The 17,220-nt window shown below is 30.9% G+C and overlaps 2 protein-coding genes across 8 annotated transcripts; one reads left to right on the top strand and one right to left on the bottom strand.

Moving 5' to 3' along the window:
• Positions 1-11,765: 11,765 nt before the first annotated feature.
• Positions 11,766-14,325, top strand: LOC111012140 (uncharacterized). 4 transcript variants are annotated; one of them, XM_022286194.2, is made up of 3 exons: positions 11,766-11,983; positions 12,147-13,062; positions 14,026-14,325. In XM_022286194.2, the coding sequence occupies exons 2-3, from the start codon at positions 12,178-12,180 to the stop codon at positions 14,155-14,157; spliced, it is 1,017 nt and encodes a 338-aa protein (XP_022141886.1). In that variant the 5' UTR covers positions 11,766-11,983; positions 12,147-12,177; the 3' UTR covers positions 14,158-14,325. The 4 variants fall into 4 exon arrangements, with proteins under 4 accessions (XP_022141886.1, XP_087976320.1, XP_022141884.1 ...); XM_088120194.1 differs by having other exon boundaries at positions 11,767-12,001; XM_022286192.2 differs by having other exon boundaries at positions 11,769-12,005.
• Positions 14,326-15,363: 1,038 nt separating this feature from the next.
• Positions 15,364-16,792, bottom strand: CNX7 (co-factor for nitrate, reductase and xanthine dehydrogenase 7). Of its 4 annotated transcripts, none has more exons than XM_022286064.2 (2): positions 16,640-16,792; positions 15,364-15,955 (listed from the first exon to the last, which is right to left on the bottom strand). In XM_022286064.2, exon 2 carries the CDS (start codon positions 15,909-15,911, stop codon positions 15,597-15,599), a length of 315 nt encoding a protein of 104 aa, XP_022141756.1. In that variant the 5' UTR covers positions 15,912-15,955; positions 16,640-16,792; the 3' UTR covers positions 15,364-15,596. The 4 variants fall into 4 exon arrangements, with proteins under 4 accessions (XP_022141756.1, XP_022141757.1, XP_022141759.1 ...); XM_022286065.2 differs by having other exon boundaries at positions 15,364-15,975; positions 16,640-16,790; XM_022286067.2 differs by having other exon boundaries at positions 16,611-16,762.
• Between the last annotated feature and the right edge of the window lie 428 nt (positions 16,793-17,220).

Below are 17,220 nucleotides of genomic sequence, written 5' to 3'. Positions count from 1 at the left end.
TTTTAAAATAAAGTAAACTGGGCTGGGCTGGGATATTTGCATTGACAAGAATATTAAATTCATAATACATTGTAGTTTACTAATATACCCTTCAAGCTAAACAACCATGTTTCAAAATAAGAACTAATTTTTTGAATGAAAAATACTTCAGATCTTGCACAAAAAAGACAAACGCATAAAAAGATATATCTTTCTATCCTTAATAAAACTAAAAAATTGTCATTTTTTTCTTATTGATGGTCAATACGAGGATAAATGGAGTCTCAGAAAGATTCATTTGTCGTTTCACTTCAATATTCTTTAGAACATATTAATTGGAAAAGACCTTCCTTTGTAGGAAGCTCATAGTGCAACTTGTAGCATGACTATCTTAATCCACCGTAAACATCTAAGTATGGTTTATTTCGAAATGAAATCCTACTACTTTTGACGGCTGTCCTCACAAGATCGCAATTCCCATCTTATTGTTCCAAAAGAAACATTCTCATCTTCTATCTTCTTTCCATGCTAATTCATGAAGAGGATAGATCACGTGTGTTTAAAATTTTCGGCTTCTTTATCTCATTTCTCCATGAGTATGTCCAATTTGTTCACCTCAACCTTACATTTCTATACATATTATTTAAACTAAAACTTCTTTACAAATATATATTTAAACCTCTTATTTTCATTTATTTAACATACCTACCCAAAATACAAACAAATAAACTTGACTAAATAGCAAAATAAGGCATAAAAGAACATATATACCTATCTTTTTGAAATTAACTTAAATGGTTGAGATAGATATTACAAATATATATGATTGGTAACAAAATAAAATATTGTTTAGAAAGTTATGTATATAATATATAAACTAGAATGAGTAACTCCCTGAAAATATATATAGTGCGCATACCAATTATTGGTGCCTCGATACTTGTAGCACAAAAAAAATGCAAAATGTCGAAGTGGAAGCACCATGACACCTACACACAGTAGGTAGCTACAAGCTGAGAGGGTAGAGTTGCAGCCATGACGCTCCGAACTGATCATTGCCTCATGAGGACAACGTCATGACGTTCACTTAGGATATTGACACTAACACAATTCCTTTTATAGATACTAGCTTATTAGTATGTGCCTGTTGTATTTTCTTACTTTATTTTATATTATGATAATAAAATTAGTATGAACTTTAAATCTATTAAAAGTTATATTACACATTGATAAATTCAATTTATTATTTATAATTACTAATTAGTGTGTAATTGTAACTAAAGAAGTTTTAAGATCACAAGATCTAAAAGTCATTTAAATGTCATTAAAAGACTTATTCATTTAAATATTTGTTGGTTATTGAAACTAGATAGGAATATTAATTAGTTTCTTAATTAGTAAGGAGAATTAACTCCTGCTCAAGACTTTCTTCTTACGATTTTCTCCTTATTTTTGTTCATTTATTTACGCGGACTTATTCACTTATATTGATTTCATCCTCCAAATAAAATTGAGTGATTGTATCTATGATACTCAAGTGAGCTAGAAACTCAATCCAAAGAACCATTTTTGTATTATTCATTTACCACTATATTAAAACTTGACCTGCACACTTACTGTAAACAATTTCTGCTATACGAGAGGGTAAGTAAACCGTAGAAGGTAAACAAAACTTGGGCTTCTTTTTCACGATCAATTGACAAAATGTAGGGTGTAGGGCATTAATGGAAATAGGAAAAGACAAACAAAATAACCCAAGACAATCGAACCCAGAGAGGTCGATAAAATTCTTACATTTGAAGATGATAATTGTCTTCCTTCATCAATTCATCGTTTTCTTGGTTGTTCACTTAGCTTCCATGGACCTCACTCTTCACCATTTCTCTCTCATGAATAACATGTTGATCATCCAACAATGTGCTTTTATCTCATGACCCTATTCATTACCAATTCGAGTATAATTTATTGGATGAGACAATTATTATCATTTCTAACGTGGTTGATGATTCAATCTCCTAGTATTATTATCGAACTCCAAAATATATATATGAAAAAAAGGGCGCACCCTGATCCTTTAACGACTTTTCCAACTTTTTTAGTGTGACTAAAACTGATGTATTCAATAATAGGCCAAAGTAACTAACACTCAACTAATTAACCAACTAAATAGCTAACACCCAACTAATTAACTAACTAACTAACTCTAACGGCTAGTTTACTAGCATTTTTAAAAAAATAAAAATAAAAATAAAACCAATGCAGCAAAAACTCTAACTACCAAATTTGTCTTCCCTCCCGTATCGACTAAAATTCTAACTCCAAAATCTGCTTCTTCCTCTGACTAACACCATTTTCAACATGTGACTAAAACCATTTGATTTTCTTGTCCACTCACTATTCTAGGTGAAAACTATGAGCTCGACGTCATACTTTCGTTTTCTCTTTAACGGAGAAGTTAATTGATGAAATGGTTTATTTTAAAATAATTTTAAAGGTTAAGGATTAAAATGAAACTTTTGAAAATTGAAAGACTTAATTGAAATTTGCCACATATATGTACCACTATTTTACAATTCATTGTCGCCACAATCTTATCTTCATTCTAACGAAAAAGTTGATGGAAGTTTGTTTTGAAACAAATTTTAAAAGTTAATTGGATAAAACTCAAACTTTTATAAGTTCATGGCATAACTTAAACATACCCTAAATTTCAACTGTATTCTGTATATTTGAACTTATTATTAAATAAAAAAATAAAAATTTGTAATTTAGGACGTCAACAAAGTGGGGTCGGGAGGTAGAAATATGTTCTAACTTGATATCTAATCTTTTTATAGTTTCAATTTCTTCCGTTATGTATTGATTTTTTTTATCAATATGTTTTTTTAGTACAACATTTGGAGTGGGATAGAATTTATAATCTCTTGGTTGGAGATATGCCAATTATCGCTGAGCTATGTTCACTTTGACGATTAATATATTTTTACAGTAGCAAAAATGTTCAAACAATGACAATATAAGAATTTGAAAATGGTAATTTTTACGAAGATGTCAATTGTTAGTCTACTTACATTTGTTTGTTTGATTCTTTTTTTTTCTTTTTTTTTTTTGTGAAGAAGAGTCTACTTACATTTTAATTGGTCTATCACAATTTACAACAAACAATTTTGAGCTTAAAGATGCTACATTTTCTTTTTAATTCTATTGCAAGGGTGGGGATTGAACCATTAAGTTCTTACGTCTTAAATCCTACGAAATTAGTAAGTGTTTTTTTTCGCTCTTTTTATGAGAGTGAGTATTATGAATTGAATTAATAAGGTGCATGCTTACATTACATTATTATTTTATCAATCTATTTTAACGTTGCGTGGAAAGAAAAACAGGATCAAAATAGTCCATACATAAAATAAAAAAAAATTAAAACTAAAAAAAGGGACAAAAGTGAAAAAAAGAATTCACATATTAAGAATTAAGTTATATATTTAACCCCATTTTGAAATCTAGTAAGAAATTTAATGAAACCATTTTGGAATATTTCCAATACAATAGGCAATCAAACCAAGTGGGTTAATATCAAATAAATGTACCTTTGCTAAAAAAAAATCAAATAAATGTTGTAATCTTTTGACCTAACAGTGCCCTTTGAATGTTTCTAATCAAACCCAACAAAACAAACAAAAGGGTTATACCACAAAATTAAGAAATTTAATGAAAAGCAAATTTTATATTCTACATTTTCACTGAGCTTTCTTGTTCACGACTGATTTAGTCATGTTTAAAATAGTATCAGAGTAGGAGATTCTATGTTCGAATGTCCGCTGTTATTTCCTCTTCATTTATATATTTATTTTTATTTGTAGGATATCGTGCAATTTTTCAAGTCCACGAGTGAGAGGAAGTGTTCTTAACCCATCAGCTTAAACTTTTAGGTTCATTGGTGATTTAATCATGTTTAAGATATAAGTTTTTAAGTTTATTGGTGATTTAATCATGTTTAAGATAAAATATTTAGAAATTAGATCTCGATTTAAAGACGTGTTGAAATTGTATTTGGTATTATCTTTTGGCCTCTCTTTGCTCTCTGCCTCGAAACTATTGATTCCATGTTTTCAATTTTAAAGTTAAAAAAATGATAATATTGAAAACGCGGATGAAAATACCGTTCTTAAAATTTCATCTTTTAAACTCACATAATCTAAAATTTATTGAGATAACTCCCCCCAATAAAAATTCATTAAATTTCAAACATAAGAAATTGAATATGGATTGTATATCATATATGCTCGTTGTAACTCTATTACAACTCTATTTAAAGATGGTAGGTCCAAATCCTCGTATGTTAACGACGAATATGCAACTAATGAAGTAGAACTAAACTTGGACAAATATGAAACCAACTAAATTATACAAAATTCTCATAGCATATGTAGTTAGTTTTAATATAATATGAAGTTTCGATTTCACCCCAACTTTATTAGTTAGACAAAATTACTACAAATAGTTTCCTTCTTACAAATTAAAATATTACCGGTCAAATTGAAAATTTTGAAATATTAAGGGCAAATTTTAAACCACCTACGTTGATCAAAGATATTTTTGGTATACATGTACTTTTATAAAAAAATTATATGTAAGTTTCAAAAATAACTCTATCATTTCAAAAGTTTAATATATTAATATTTCATAAACATTTCAAAAATACTCTTTGAGCAAACATTCGTTAATATTTTGAACGGAAATTTGACATAGTAACTAACGTGAAAGTTTACTTGGATATTTATGTTCCAAATTTTGTCCTGAAAGTCTTCTTATTCTCCACTGTAATCTAAGATATTAAGTTAGGAGCACAAATGTATATAAATGTAATGGAAAAATATAAATTTTAAATTTGAACTTAGCAATTTGTATCAAATTGATAAATGTTGTAATTTTTACATGTGTTGCAAATTTTACCTTCAATAGATTTTCATTTGAAAATTAATTGAAAAAAATATTCTGACGTGCCAAATAAGTTAGAAATTTATATCTATAGTATTGATAGGATTTAGATAAAAATGACAATAGTATTAGTTTTGGGCTTAAACCGGTAAGTGTTGACAGACTTATGTAATGCTACATTTTGTTTATTAATTTAAACATAAAGTTAAAAGTTATTTATCTTTAAAAAAAGATATTTACAAAACCAGAACATGCAGGGATTTGATCCTTAGCTTGAGATTCCCTATGAGCAGAAACCAATCAGCCAAGCTCAATTTTACTAATCAAATAACATTCTATATTATATTTAATTTAAATCTGGGGAACGTGTTGCCCCTATTATCAATAAAGTTTACTTCTCCGTTGTCTATCTATTTTGTCATAATCTCGCTTTTAAAATATAGTTTCTTCTAAATTTTCTCTCTTTTCCGACTAAATCCAGGTATGCTTTTACGTTAATCACATATTTCTCAATTATTCGACGCTCACCTTACATTCAAAATATTAACGAACGTTTGCTCAAAAAGAATATTTTAGAAATTTTTATGAAAAATCAAGAGTAGAGTATTGAAGTTTTTGGAAATGATACGGGTACTTTTCAAACAAATGACAAAGTCAAAGAGGTATCATATCTTTTCTAAACCAACAATAGAAATCCAAAGGCATGATTTGACCTAACTTTCAATCTTCAAATTCTCCTGAAATCAGACCATTGGAATGTTGCTGCTCTCTTTTTATTTACTTTTAAATAGAAAAGTAAATAACTTTTGAGTTTTGACATCTACTTGTATGTTGTAATATAAAATCATATCAGAAAAAGAGAATATAAGAGTAGAAAAAAAAGCCAATTTCAAAAGTCTTTTCTTTAAAAGTAATTTGTTGAATTGATATGGCAAATTAGGAGAGTAAATAAAATTTTAATAGGAATGAAGCAAACAATCACCCGCTTAAATCAAAATCGAGTTTATGTGAAGCGTAGCAAGAAGAGAGTTTTACGTGACATATCTTGAATTTATTTCCTGACTTATAGAGGTGAAATCTAAAGGTATCAAGATATCTTCTCTTTTTTAATTTCTTAGATTTCGAGATTTCAATTTTGACAACTTGATTAATCGATGATTGAGGAAATAGCCAAACTCGGAGGCGTCCTTGGGCCGTATAGTCCTTGGTTTGGTTGGCTTAAGGTGGGTCATGGCTCAATGCCCACTAGCAAAACTTTTCATATTCTAACTATCTGTATCCTACTTAAAAAAATCAAACCTGTTATAATTTTCACATTATCAAAATTAAATAATATTTTTAAGTAAAATTATTATATAATAATTAATTAAAGAAAGATGACACGGTAGAATTTAAAATTCTGAATAATAATTTATTTTATTTTATGTTTTAATCATATCATAAATACCACCTTTCAAATTATATGGGTATTAGGTTGAATAATGTGAATAAAGATTAAGCCATCAGTATTTTAAATTATCTTAAAAATATTTATATTAAAAAAACATTAGTTCAATTAGTTCTTATTTATTTATATTAGTAAGAAATAAGAGGGGATAGTTATCAAAACGAACATAGATTACCAGTAACTAACACATATCTCTCAAACTAAGAGGTATATAAAAATTAATTAAATAGCTAAATATTTTAATATAATTTTATTATTTTTTCCCTCCATATTTATTCAATGACCTTTACGTATTCTCCTTCCAGTTACCTCATAAAACAGAAATGGTAGTAAATCACATTGATTCAATTTAATGACTAAAAAAGTAGCATCGTTAACTTGAAAATTTTCCGTAAGTAAAATACAACAAGAAAAATAAACAAATTAACACATATTTTTAAATTTTCAGTATTTTTGTTCCTAAAGATAACGATACATAAAAGAAAGAAAACTTTGTATTGATTTCTTATTTGAGTTATGAAAAAAAAAAGATGCAAATTTTAGTTAAGGACAAAGACGAGAGAGGAAAAGAGAAAACTTTGTATTCTTATTTGAGTTATGAAAAAAAGAGAGATGCAAATTTTAGTTAAGGACAAAGGAGAGAGGAAAAGAGAGATGCAAGTTTTAACTGAGGACAAAGACAAGAGAAAAGGTGAAACTCTTTTTATATATTACTGTATTACCACGACATAATAAAATAATAATTTTATTCATTATAAAAATAACTTATTTAACTAATTTAGTATGTACGTTATAGCTACGTTAAATATATTTTATTATTTATAATCAGTGGAAATGAATTGAAGATACGAGATTATAGTGGCCGAGGGAACTAAAAAAGTATATACCTTTTAACATTAAAAAACCTTGGTATTCTACAATTAAATATTGTTATATATAAATATTCAATTATACAATTAATTTATGTAAATTAATAAAAAAAATTTACATTCTAACTTTCACATTACATTCACTTAACCTTTTAGGGGCATATACATTATATTATCTCCTACAACATTTTTAATATAACAATTAAAAATATATAAGTATTTTTATATTTTTATTTTTAAAAAATACATTTTGCCTAATTTATGCTTTTTTTTTTATATATTTTCAACCTTACTAAACAAAATTTATTTTACTAATTATATTTATCATTATACTAATTATTTGAAAATTCTATAAGTTCCTAAGAATGAAATGAAAAAACTTTTTTTTTAGATTAGTTACCTAATATTATTTGATAATTGATTAATTAATTAATTTACTATTGATAATTAATTAAAAATTTTGTAGGTATTGACTTACATGATTTTTTTTTTAAAAAAAAGACATAAACTTGTCATTATGATAAATAAGTTTACCAAATATTTTAAATAAAAAAATACAATAATTATAAAAGAAAAAAATAGCAACGATTATACGAAGACCCTAACTATAGACGCATATCACATAGTGGAATTGTAATGTCACTCACCTAAGATATAGATCTAACATGTAATCTTGCAACTTGAATATTTCACCAAGTGGAATTGTTAACATATTGAGACATCTTTGAAGATTGAAGAGCTTTTTGAGAACAATGAATCCATAACGTTAAAAAGAAGGATGAATCGACCTCTAAGTGTTTATGAACAAAATTGTAGAAGAAAGCTTATATTTACAAAGTAATAGATGGTTAAATGGAAATTCCATTATAAATTATAATTAGATGAATTTTTTAAAACTGTATAAAAGAACTTTTGCATCCAACCTTTTATATTTCATATATTTATAAGTATTATTGATAATTAGTTATTAACTAATTAAAATTTGTAATAAAGCATTCCAATCTTTTATATTTCATATAGTAATTATTAACTAATTAATTTGTTATATTTAAAGAAAGGATGAAATAATTAATTGATTTTCTAAAATTAATTGGTAGTGGCATGTCTAGTAATTTAGAAATTGAAGGAGGGTCCTATTAGTCCAAAAATATTTTTCTAGGATTGTCTCTTTTTAATATAGTATGTGTGTGTATATATATATATTGAAGAAAGAGCTACCAAACTTTTAAAATTTTCTTATTAATTATAACTAAAAATAAGTCATAACTTTTTTAATTAATGTGTAGAGAAACAAAGAGACAAAACTTTATCTATTTTAATTTTTGGTATTATTAAATAATAAAAATAATTAAAAAATATTGAAATCTCATTAGTGTTAGAATATGAATTAAATTTATCCAACTCATCCACTTAAGCTTTTGGGTTGAGTAATGGTTTATTCATTCTTAAGAAAATTAGTAATTATAATACAAAAAGTAAGTATAATTTTTTGAATTAAATTATAGAAATAAAGACAAAACTTTACCTATTCTAGTTTTTGGTGATTAACTCATTCAATAATCTTGCCTGAAAAAAGAACTCATTATTCAATAATCAATGAGAAAATGAGAAATTAATTTGAGAGTAAATTAATAAACATAAATGGTGTGTTAGTGGGAGGGAATTGTGGACGAGAGAGGGAGCATTGAGAGCGGATAGGAATGGGAGAGAAAGGACAAAATTGTCCTCAAAGAAATAGTGAAAAAAAAATTTAATAAAAGGGCAAAACAGAGAAAAAAAAGTTGCTCCTATTGTGCTGCCACAATTTTTTTTTCTTTTGAAAAAAATATACTATAGATTCTTAATGGTATATTTTGTAAATCAAGAAATTAAAAAAAGAAAAGAAACCAAACATTAGAGTCGTAGGAAAAACTTTTTGCATTTCAATCTCTTTTAAATTCTATTATTTATTATTATTGACAATTAATTATTAATTAATCAATTTGGTATTATAATAATTGTTGATGCGTGGATTTCGGTCTCCGGTTCTCCTCCTCGCACCCACCAAACTTGTTGATCAGGGACTAGTACCTGCAAAACCAAATCGAGCTAAACCGGTGTGATACTAGTCACACGGACTCCGATGCTTAAGTTAGTAAGAGAACAAGGTAAATGTAGTCACTTCTTTGCCCCCCTTACCTTTAAGGCTGGATCGCTACTTATAGCGTGGAGTTGTTCCAGAACTTTCCATAGCTAACCCTAATTCACCGTTGCAAGGCCTGGGTGGAATCGTCGATCGAAGATGGGGGATCGTTGGCTGGGCCGTGGGCCGAGCCCCTGGTCTGGACCGAGCCCCGGGTCGGGACCGAGCCCTCTCGGCCCGGTTAGTTCTCCGCCAGTCGCTTTCCTCGCTCTTTGCCCCGGCATTAGGTCGTTCTTTGGGCCGGCCCGTTACGTCACGGACCGGTCTCTCCCAATCAATGATCTCACACTTCAACTCCTTGTCCCGTTTCGGGTCGTTTTTGTTCTCCATAACAATGGCCCCCACTCTCAAAACAGAAGACGAATAATTGTGTAAAGATCTTTGTTTTGAGAGTACTTGTCTCTTGTCGGAGTACCTCTTTTAAATTCTATATATTTATTATTAATTAATCAACTTACTATTTATAATAATTATTATAAATTATAATTAAATGGAAAAAATTAAGTCATAGAAATTTTTTTTTTGCATTCCAACTCCTTTTAAATTTCATATATTTATTGTTATTGACCATTAACTATTAATTAATAAATTTACTTTTTGTAATTATTTTTTAAGAAACTATTTATATTTATTATTAGTGATGTTGATGCAGAAATTTGGCAGAATTTCGCTAAATTCGCACCAATTGTTAACAACGAAAAGAGGTCGACCTGAAAAACCAAAGTCTCCCCACATCCCATTTTGCTTCTTTCTTTATAGTCGACAAATTTCAAATGCATCATATCTAGGATCAAATTAAAATAATAATAATAATAATAACAAAAAATTTAAGCAAAAATATCATTTTAATCCATATTGAATCATTTTTATTTTATTACATATATTTTAAATGATTAAATTTAGTTTTATATTTTAAAGTTAATTTTTATCTGACTGGTCAAAAAATTAATAACAATTTTGTATTGAAAAAAAAGACAATAGAAATATGCTTTTCAAATTTCTAAACGAAACTTTATATTAACTACATTTATTTTAAAGTAAAAGTTAATCTTAAACCATAAGATTTATTGAAAATAAAAATACTAAATTTAATTATTTTGAAATTTCATATACTAAAATTTAACTAGTCTCACAATATAGGGACTTAACAACAAAATTTACATTAAGTTTTAGGATAATAATTTTTCTACTGTAGGTATAAATTATAATCAATGAAACTGACATAATCGAATAAGTTTGATCGATTCCTACTGATTGGTCAAATCAATTGTTTAAAGTGTAAAATCGCAATCAATTCGATTGGGGTGACTTTATCGATTCATTCTATTAGCATCGATAATCTAGTACCACAATAGTATATACTCCTTCTGTTAGCAACTTGACACGTCGTTAAATAATATAATATTTTATTTCTAAATTGGGTGGGTGAGAATATTGAGTAATCTTTCTCAGCTTGGTTAAAAAGGTGGTGGTTTGTCCGTCAAGGACTTTTCAGTTTGCTGGTTTTTGTTACGGTGCGAAAATGGAGAAATAAATATATAATAAATTGAGGATAAAATCTTAATATTCCCACTAAAAATACCTTTTAATTCTTTTTTGTCAATAAATTAGAGCGAAAAGTTTGAACTCTTTCAAACAAGTGAGAAAAATGTTTGATGTGCGAAAAACAAGAACATAAGAAAAGAGAAAAGAAAAAAAAACATTTTATCTATGAAGCTCGGACTTGAATAGGTCGACGAATGAGAGAACCTGCACAGAGAGAGTAAAAAACTCCAACGTTTAAGTCCGTCTTAGTTCGAGATTGTCTTGCATACATGAATAATGAGATCGAATTCTCTATTTATATAAGTTAAGATTCCAGCGATCGTCCCGTAAATCACGACGTCTTGTCAAAAAGACGGTTGAGTGGTTTTGTAATATAACTGCTAAGCAATAAATCAAGGTAGAAGTACTCCATGGCCGAACTATCATTTAAGGCCAAATATTCTATGGTCGTATTACTGTCATCGTTTATACTGAAGTATCTCATGATCGAGTTATCACTTAGGCTGAGGTAATGGTCTTTGAAAATGGATATGAAGTTCATACCTCAACATATAGTCAAATTTTTTTATTGGTTCACGTGACATGTCGGTTTATTTTATTTTTATCACCTATCAAAAAAAGTTCAATGAACTAAAACAAAATAAACATGGTTGGGTTAATAGAGCTAGGAATTTGAAATCTTTACAATGAATGAGAAAAATATTGGGGAAAAAAAGCAAAAAACACATTTGTTTTGGTCAGTTTATCCAAACCCAATCTTCGATTTTTCTTTTTCAATTGTCGTTTTGCTTTTTTCTCCACCACTTGTTCTTATTGCATTCTGTGCATCAATCAATCAAAACCCTTGAGAAGGGCATATGGATTCTTCGCGCAATCCTCTGTTATGAGCTCCACATTTCTTCCCCTGCGCCTCCGACCCACTGATTATCGAGTCACTGTCTCTCCAGTGCGAGAGAGTGGAAGAAAACGAATTTTTGAAGATTCGGAGAAGTTGGGTCAGATTTGGATTCCGAAGATTTAGCGGTTTCTCTTTCTTTCTCAGTGGGTTGGATTTCTTTTTTTGACTATTTTTCTGTTTGATTTCATGCCCACTCGTTCGATTTCTGTTGGGTTCTTTGCCCCTTTTGTCGGCTGCTTGATTTCTCTCTTTTATTAGTTGTTTATGCGATTTCTTCTTCGTTTTCAGTTTGTGACTTGAGGAATTTGTGTTGGTCGCCATGGAAGGAGCAGTGGGAGCTGAGTTTCACGATTGGGAGGTGCTGCTCCACGATTCGGACGCCAAAAGTGCCCTAACGGCGGTGGAGTTTTCGGGGGAGAAATCGAATCATTTTGGGGGAATCGAAGGTGAGTCCGATTCCGAGACTATAATCAAATCCGACTATTTCTCTCTTGAAAATCAGGGAAGGCGCGCCAAGGCTGTAGCTGAGCGTGATCTGAACGAAGAGGAGGGCTCGATTGAATCGGATAATCCTAGTTGGATCGATCCCAGTTCTGAGAATCGGTACGGTAGGGTAAATTCGGGTGAATTCTGGTCCGATTCTGGCAGTGATAGGTCGGATGAGCGTAAGTTTAACGAATTCGATTCGAAAACCGAGTCTGGTCTTGCAGAATTTCTTCAAACCCAAACAGACGACGAAGAATCAAGGGGCAGGATTCAGAAATTGGAAGGTTTAGAGTCACACGACAGCGAAATCAGAGGCTCTGATTCAAAAATTGAATTAGCTTTTGAAGAATTTGATGAAAATCAACCCCAAAGCAAGGATTTGAGCAAGTTCTCGGCCAAATTTGGGGACATTGATCAAAGTGACTCAAAAATAGTGAAGTTAGAAGAAGGGGACGAGCATTTGGAGGAGAAAAAGAACCTTAAAATTCAAGAAACAAAAGTTAACGCAGAATCAGGCAGTGGGGTTGGAGAGAAGAGGAAAGTAGTATGGTGGAAAGTTCCATTTGAGGTGTTGAAGTATTGCATGTTCAGAGCAGGCCCTGTCTGGTCTTTCTCTGTAGCGGCTGCTGTGATGGGTTTCATTATTTTAGGAAGGAAGCTCTACAAAATGAAGAGGAAGAGCCCCAGCTTACTGCTGAAGGTTACCCTGGATGACAAGGTAAGTTCAGCAACAATTTATACACCAAACAGATTAGATAATTTATACAGCAAACAGATTAAATGCTCTGAACTTTTGTTTTTATTTGTTTAAATTGGTTCCTGCTCTTTTGGCTGATGGTACTGTTTAACTCATTCCTTCACACTGTAAAGAAATTCCACAAGTTGTTGCTTGTTGGGTTTATTGTGCTGCATATCTGTGGTCCTCTTACTTGGTATATCTGTGGTTCCATTTGTTGGTTTTTTTGTTTCTTTTTTGTTTTTTGGGTTTTGTTTTTTTGGTACAACAATTTGGGGATATGGAAGATCGAACTTCCAACCTCGAGAGAAAGGAGTATATGCCAATCATCATTGAACTATACTCATATTGGCTGTGTTTTGGGTTTTGTAATGAGTTGTGTGATTCAAGTTTAATTTGAGCTTCATTTGATAACAATTTTGATTTTAGTTTTCTGTTTTTACGATTGTATCTCCCCTAAAAACACATTTAAATACTTAACCCAAATTTCATCAGAAACAACGAGTTTTTAAAAACTATATATATATTTTTTTGCTTGGATTTTGAAAACTTCGTAAATAATGAAAGTAGAGAAAAGTAGTTTTTATAAGCTTAATTTTCGAAGGGAAAAAACCCAAAAAGGTGACAAGTGTTAGAAATTAATACTTTATTAAACTTTTTTCTTAATTGGAGTTGCATTGTTGTGAATGGGGGAATTATTTTTGCAAGTAGTGGTTTTTGGTGGTTGTGTTAGGCAGTGTATTTGGTGGGTACAGACTTCACTTTAGCTATTTGGTTTTGTCGTTGAGTTTGGACACTTTTGTGGTAATTTTAGCTTTGATTCTGCAAAATTTGTAAGCTGCATCATTTGCACCGCTGTTGGGGCATTAGACCACATCAGTTATCGTTGTCTTCACAAAGTTGAGATGATTTTTTCTGACCCCATGAACTAACTCTTGCTTGCAGAAGGCATCTCAGTTCATGAGTCGAGCTGCTCGTCTTAACGAAGCCTTTTCGGTGGTGAGGCGTGTCCCGATCATTCGACCTGCTCTCCCTGCTGCCGGGGTAAACCCATGGCCTGCAATCAGCATGAGATGAGGATTCTTCCCACAACACATGCAGATAAAGTAAAAGTAGCAGTGTCTCTCTCTCTCTATCGTATATATAAGATGTAATAATTTTACAATTCCAATATATGTTCTGTCCAATACAAGATGCTTCAGCATCAGCTGTGTGTAAAGTAAATCCAGATAATGGCTTGTCTTATTTTGTTTTTCTTATTTTTTCCCCCTTTAAGATATACCTCTTTGTGTGTTCTCTTGATGAATGCATTTTATGCATTGCTGAACACACCTGTATGGCAACCTTCGAAATTGTGGCTAATAGGTACGTGAATTTTAAAATGGATTTATCAGGTGTTGAAAGTTTAGGAATTTATTAAACACTTTTCAAAGTTCATGGGCTTATTAAACACAATCTCGAGAGTTCAGAGACTAAATTTGTTATGATTTTTAAATCTATGTATAAGTATGAACACAAATTGTTAGTAATTTAAGCGGTTGAGCAAACTCTCGACTCTAAATGTCTTTTGATCATAAAGTTGTCTCGGTGAAGTTAGAATATGGTAAGATCGTACGAATATCAACATGTTGTAGCGCAGTGCCGCTAATCCAATTTCATGCTAAATATATAATTTTATCTATTTTGTTTGTGATCTTTTTAAGAGTCCTAATTTTATCTTGTATACATACAAAATTTTCTATCAAGTCTCTACTCTTGATCCATTCCTAGTTGTAGAAGTAGGTAAGTTTGGATGAACACGTTCAACTAATACATAGTACAATTTTAACCTAGTTAATAATCTGAATGTTAAATTATCACCAACATTTAGTGAGACAAAAATTAAAAGCTGGTAAAACATAGGGACAAAAATTACATGTTTATCTGGCTTTTTCTTCTTCTGGGTGATTTTTTTTTTAATGTTCCTTCTCACAAATAGAGCAAGAATGTTGAATTTAACCTAGAATTTTATTATTGAGTTTAACAATTGACAGGGTAAAGGACCGAATCATCAATCTTGATAATGATAATATGTAACTTGTAGAATTTATTAATAGCATTCAAGATTAAACACGACTCCTAAACCAAAATACAAGGTTCTCTTCTCCTTGGGTCAGGGACTTTCTCATTAGGTGAGTACATCCAATTCAAAAGTCCTTTCCTATACCACTTCCCGTTCAACGAATATCCAGGCTACCAAGATTCTATTTGCAGCTATTTTATCTAGTTGAAATCTCACAGCAATTTCGCAATCCTAACAAAGTAGATATTTTATAATGGTCCCAAAAACATTCATATGATACAAGTAGTAATTTTTCTACATGGTTGAAAGAAAGTTTGAAGATGAAAACAAATTGTACAATAACTTTCATATGATACAAGTAATTTTGTACACAGTTGAGTCAGAAGCTGAATGGTCCCACAGCTGAAAAAGCAGCAGAAGAAAAATCTGTTTTGAATGGCAACAGAAAGAAAGATTAGCCACCACTTATGGGAGGGATAATTGCCAACTCGTCTTTGTCTTTAACAATTGTTGACTCAGTTGTATAATCCTCGTTCAGAGCCAGAACCACACATCCAACTATCTCTTCCAGCCTTGGAAATCTGCCTACAATCTTGTTCAAACAATCCTTGGCAGTACTGCCTGATGGGACCTCTAATACGAGGTCGTTCATGCCCGTGAGATCTCGAGCCCGAGCGAAAAACAAGGCCTTGATTTCAACAGGATGCTCCTCCACCTTTCCCTCACCCAAACTGTCTGCAGTTCCAAATACATCTTCTTGTCCTTCCATCGCGTAACAGCACGTTTATACTATTGACGAGGTGATTGCTCAACCTGATGAAACCAATGATTAACTGCAGAAAAGATATCATAGAATGACATATAGTGGAACAAGGAAGAAATGTTAATTCATGGTACCATTAGTTTTTGGTTCTATGAGGGAGGATTCATTTCTGAACCTTTACAATAGTTCTCGAGACCATGTACTAATCAACAGGGAGGAAGATTTTGTTGCTGGTCTTAATCATGATCCAGATAAACTTAAAGAGGTGAACACTCTTGTAGGTTTTAAAGTTTCTTCGTGTTATGATTTTATAGTTTTCCTCTTTAAACAGAACCCTTACCGGCTAAATCAGTGATTATATTTGCTACAAATTGAGGTGTTTATGCACAGAAAAATCCCATTCAATTTCCAATAAATTTCAGCAGTGGAATAGTGAGAATCAACACAAAATTTATAGTGGTTCAATCCCGAAAAGGATCTACATCCACTTTGCAAAGATTAATCGTCTCGGCAAATCTATATTATTAACAACAGAGATCTATACATACTATACAATACGCATAGAAACAGAAATGAAATCTATTACGTAAATAACAAAGAATTTGTTAAGGATGCTCCAACTCTAATTCTTGAAAAGAAAAAAAAAAGGGAGAAACTCAATCTTGAACAAATTTATGAAAATAGCCCCAAGATAGAAATACAAACTTTGATGAGATCCACGATCGTCGACTAACCTACAAGTTTCGGCTGCCTGGCCCGGCAATGGCGGCGGCGTCGTTTCCCTTCGACGGTCGGCGGCGGCGGCCCTCTTTCCCTTTTGTTAAAAAACTAGGGTTACAAAAACCCATCACAAACTATTTATACTAAGGTTGTAACATAAGGGTTTTTTGGGTTGATTTAAGTTTGGGCCTTTTCCCAACTAAAATATCTAAGGCCCAAACCCAATACATATATGGCGGCAACAAAGAACAAAACTTTTCTATAAATCCATAAAACTTAAATAAAGAACATTAATTAAATTCTAATAAAATTATTAAAGTCAAATTTAACACTTCCCAACTTACAACATATTTAAGACTTCTATTGGGGACACAGGAAAATACTCAAAAACATTTATGTTTCTAAAGGTCTTTTTATCTAGAGATGGGGGTAAGGGTGTTCAAAAAATCCGACGACCCGACAATTCGGATTGGGTTGGGTTCAATTAATCCTCGGTTCGGGTTGGGTTGTAAAATTCCCGACCTGATCAGGTTGGGTTGGGTCTCGGGTTGGACCATAAAAAACTTGGGTCAACCCAACCCAACCTGATAATACC

The sequence above is a fragment of the Momordica charantia genome (genome assembly GCF_013281855.1).
Source record: "Momordica charantia cultivar OHB3-1 chromosome 11 unlocalized genomic scaffold, Mcharantia_2.0 BLBB01000011.1, whole genome shotgun sequence".
Lineage (NCBI taxonomy): Eukaryota > Viridiplantae > Streptophyta > Magnoliopsida > Cucurbitales > Cucurbitaceae > Momordica > Momordica charantia.
This window is presented reverse-complemented; position numbering and strand designations above follow the sequence as displayed.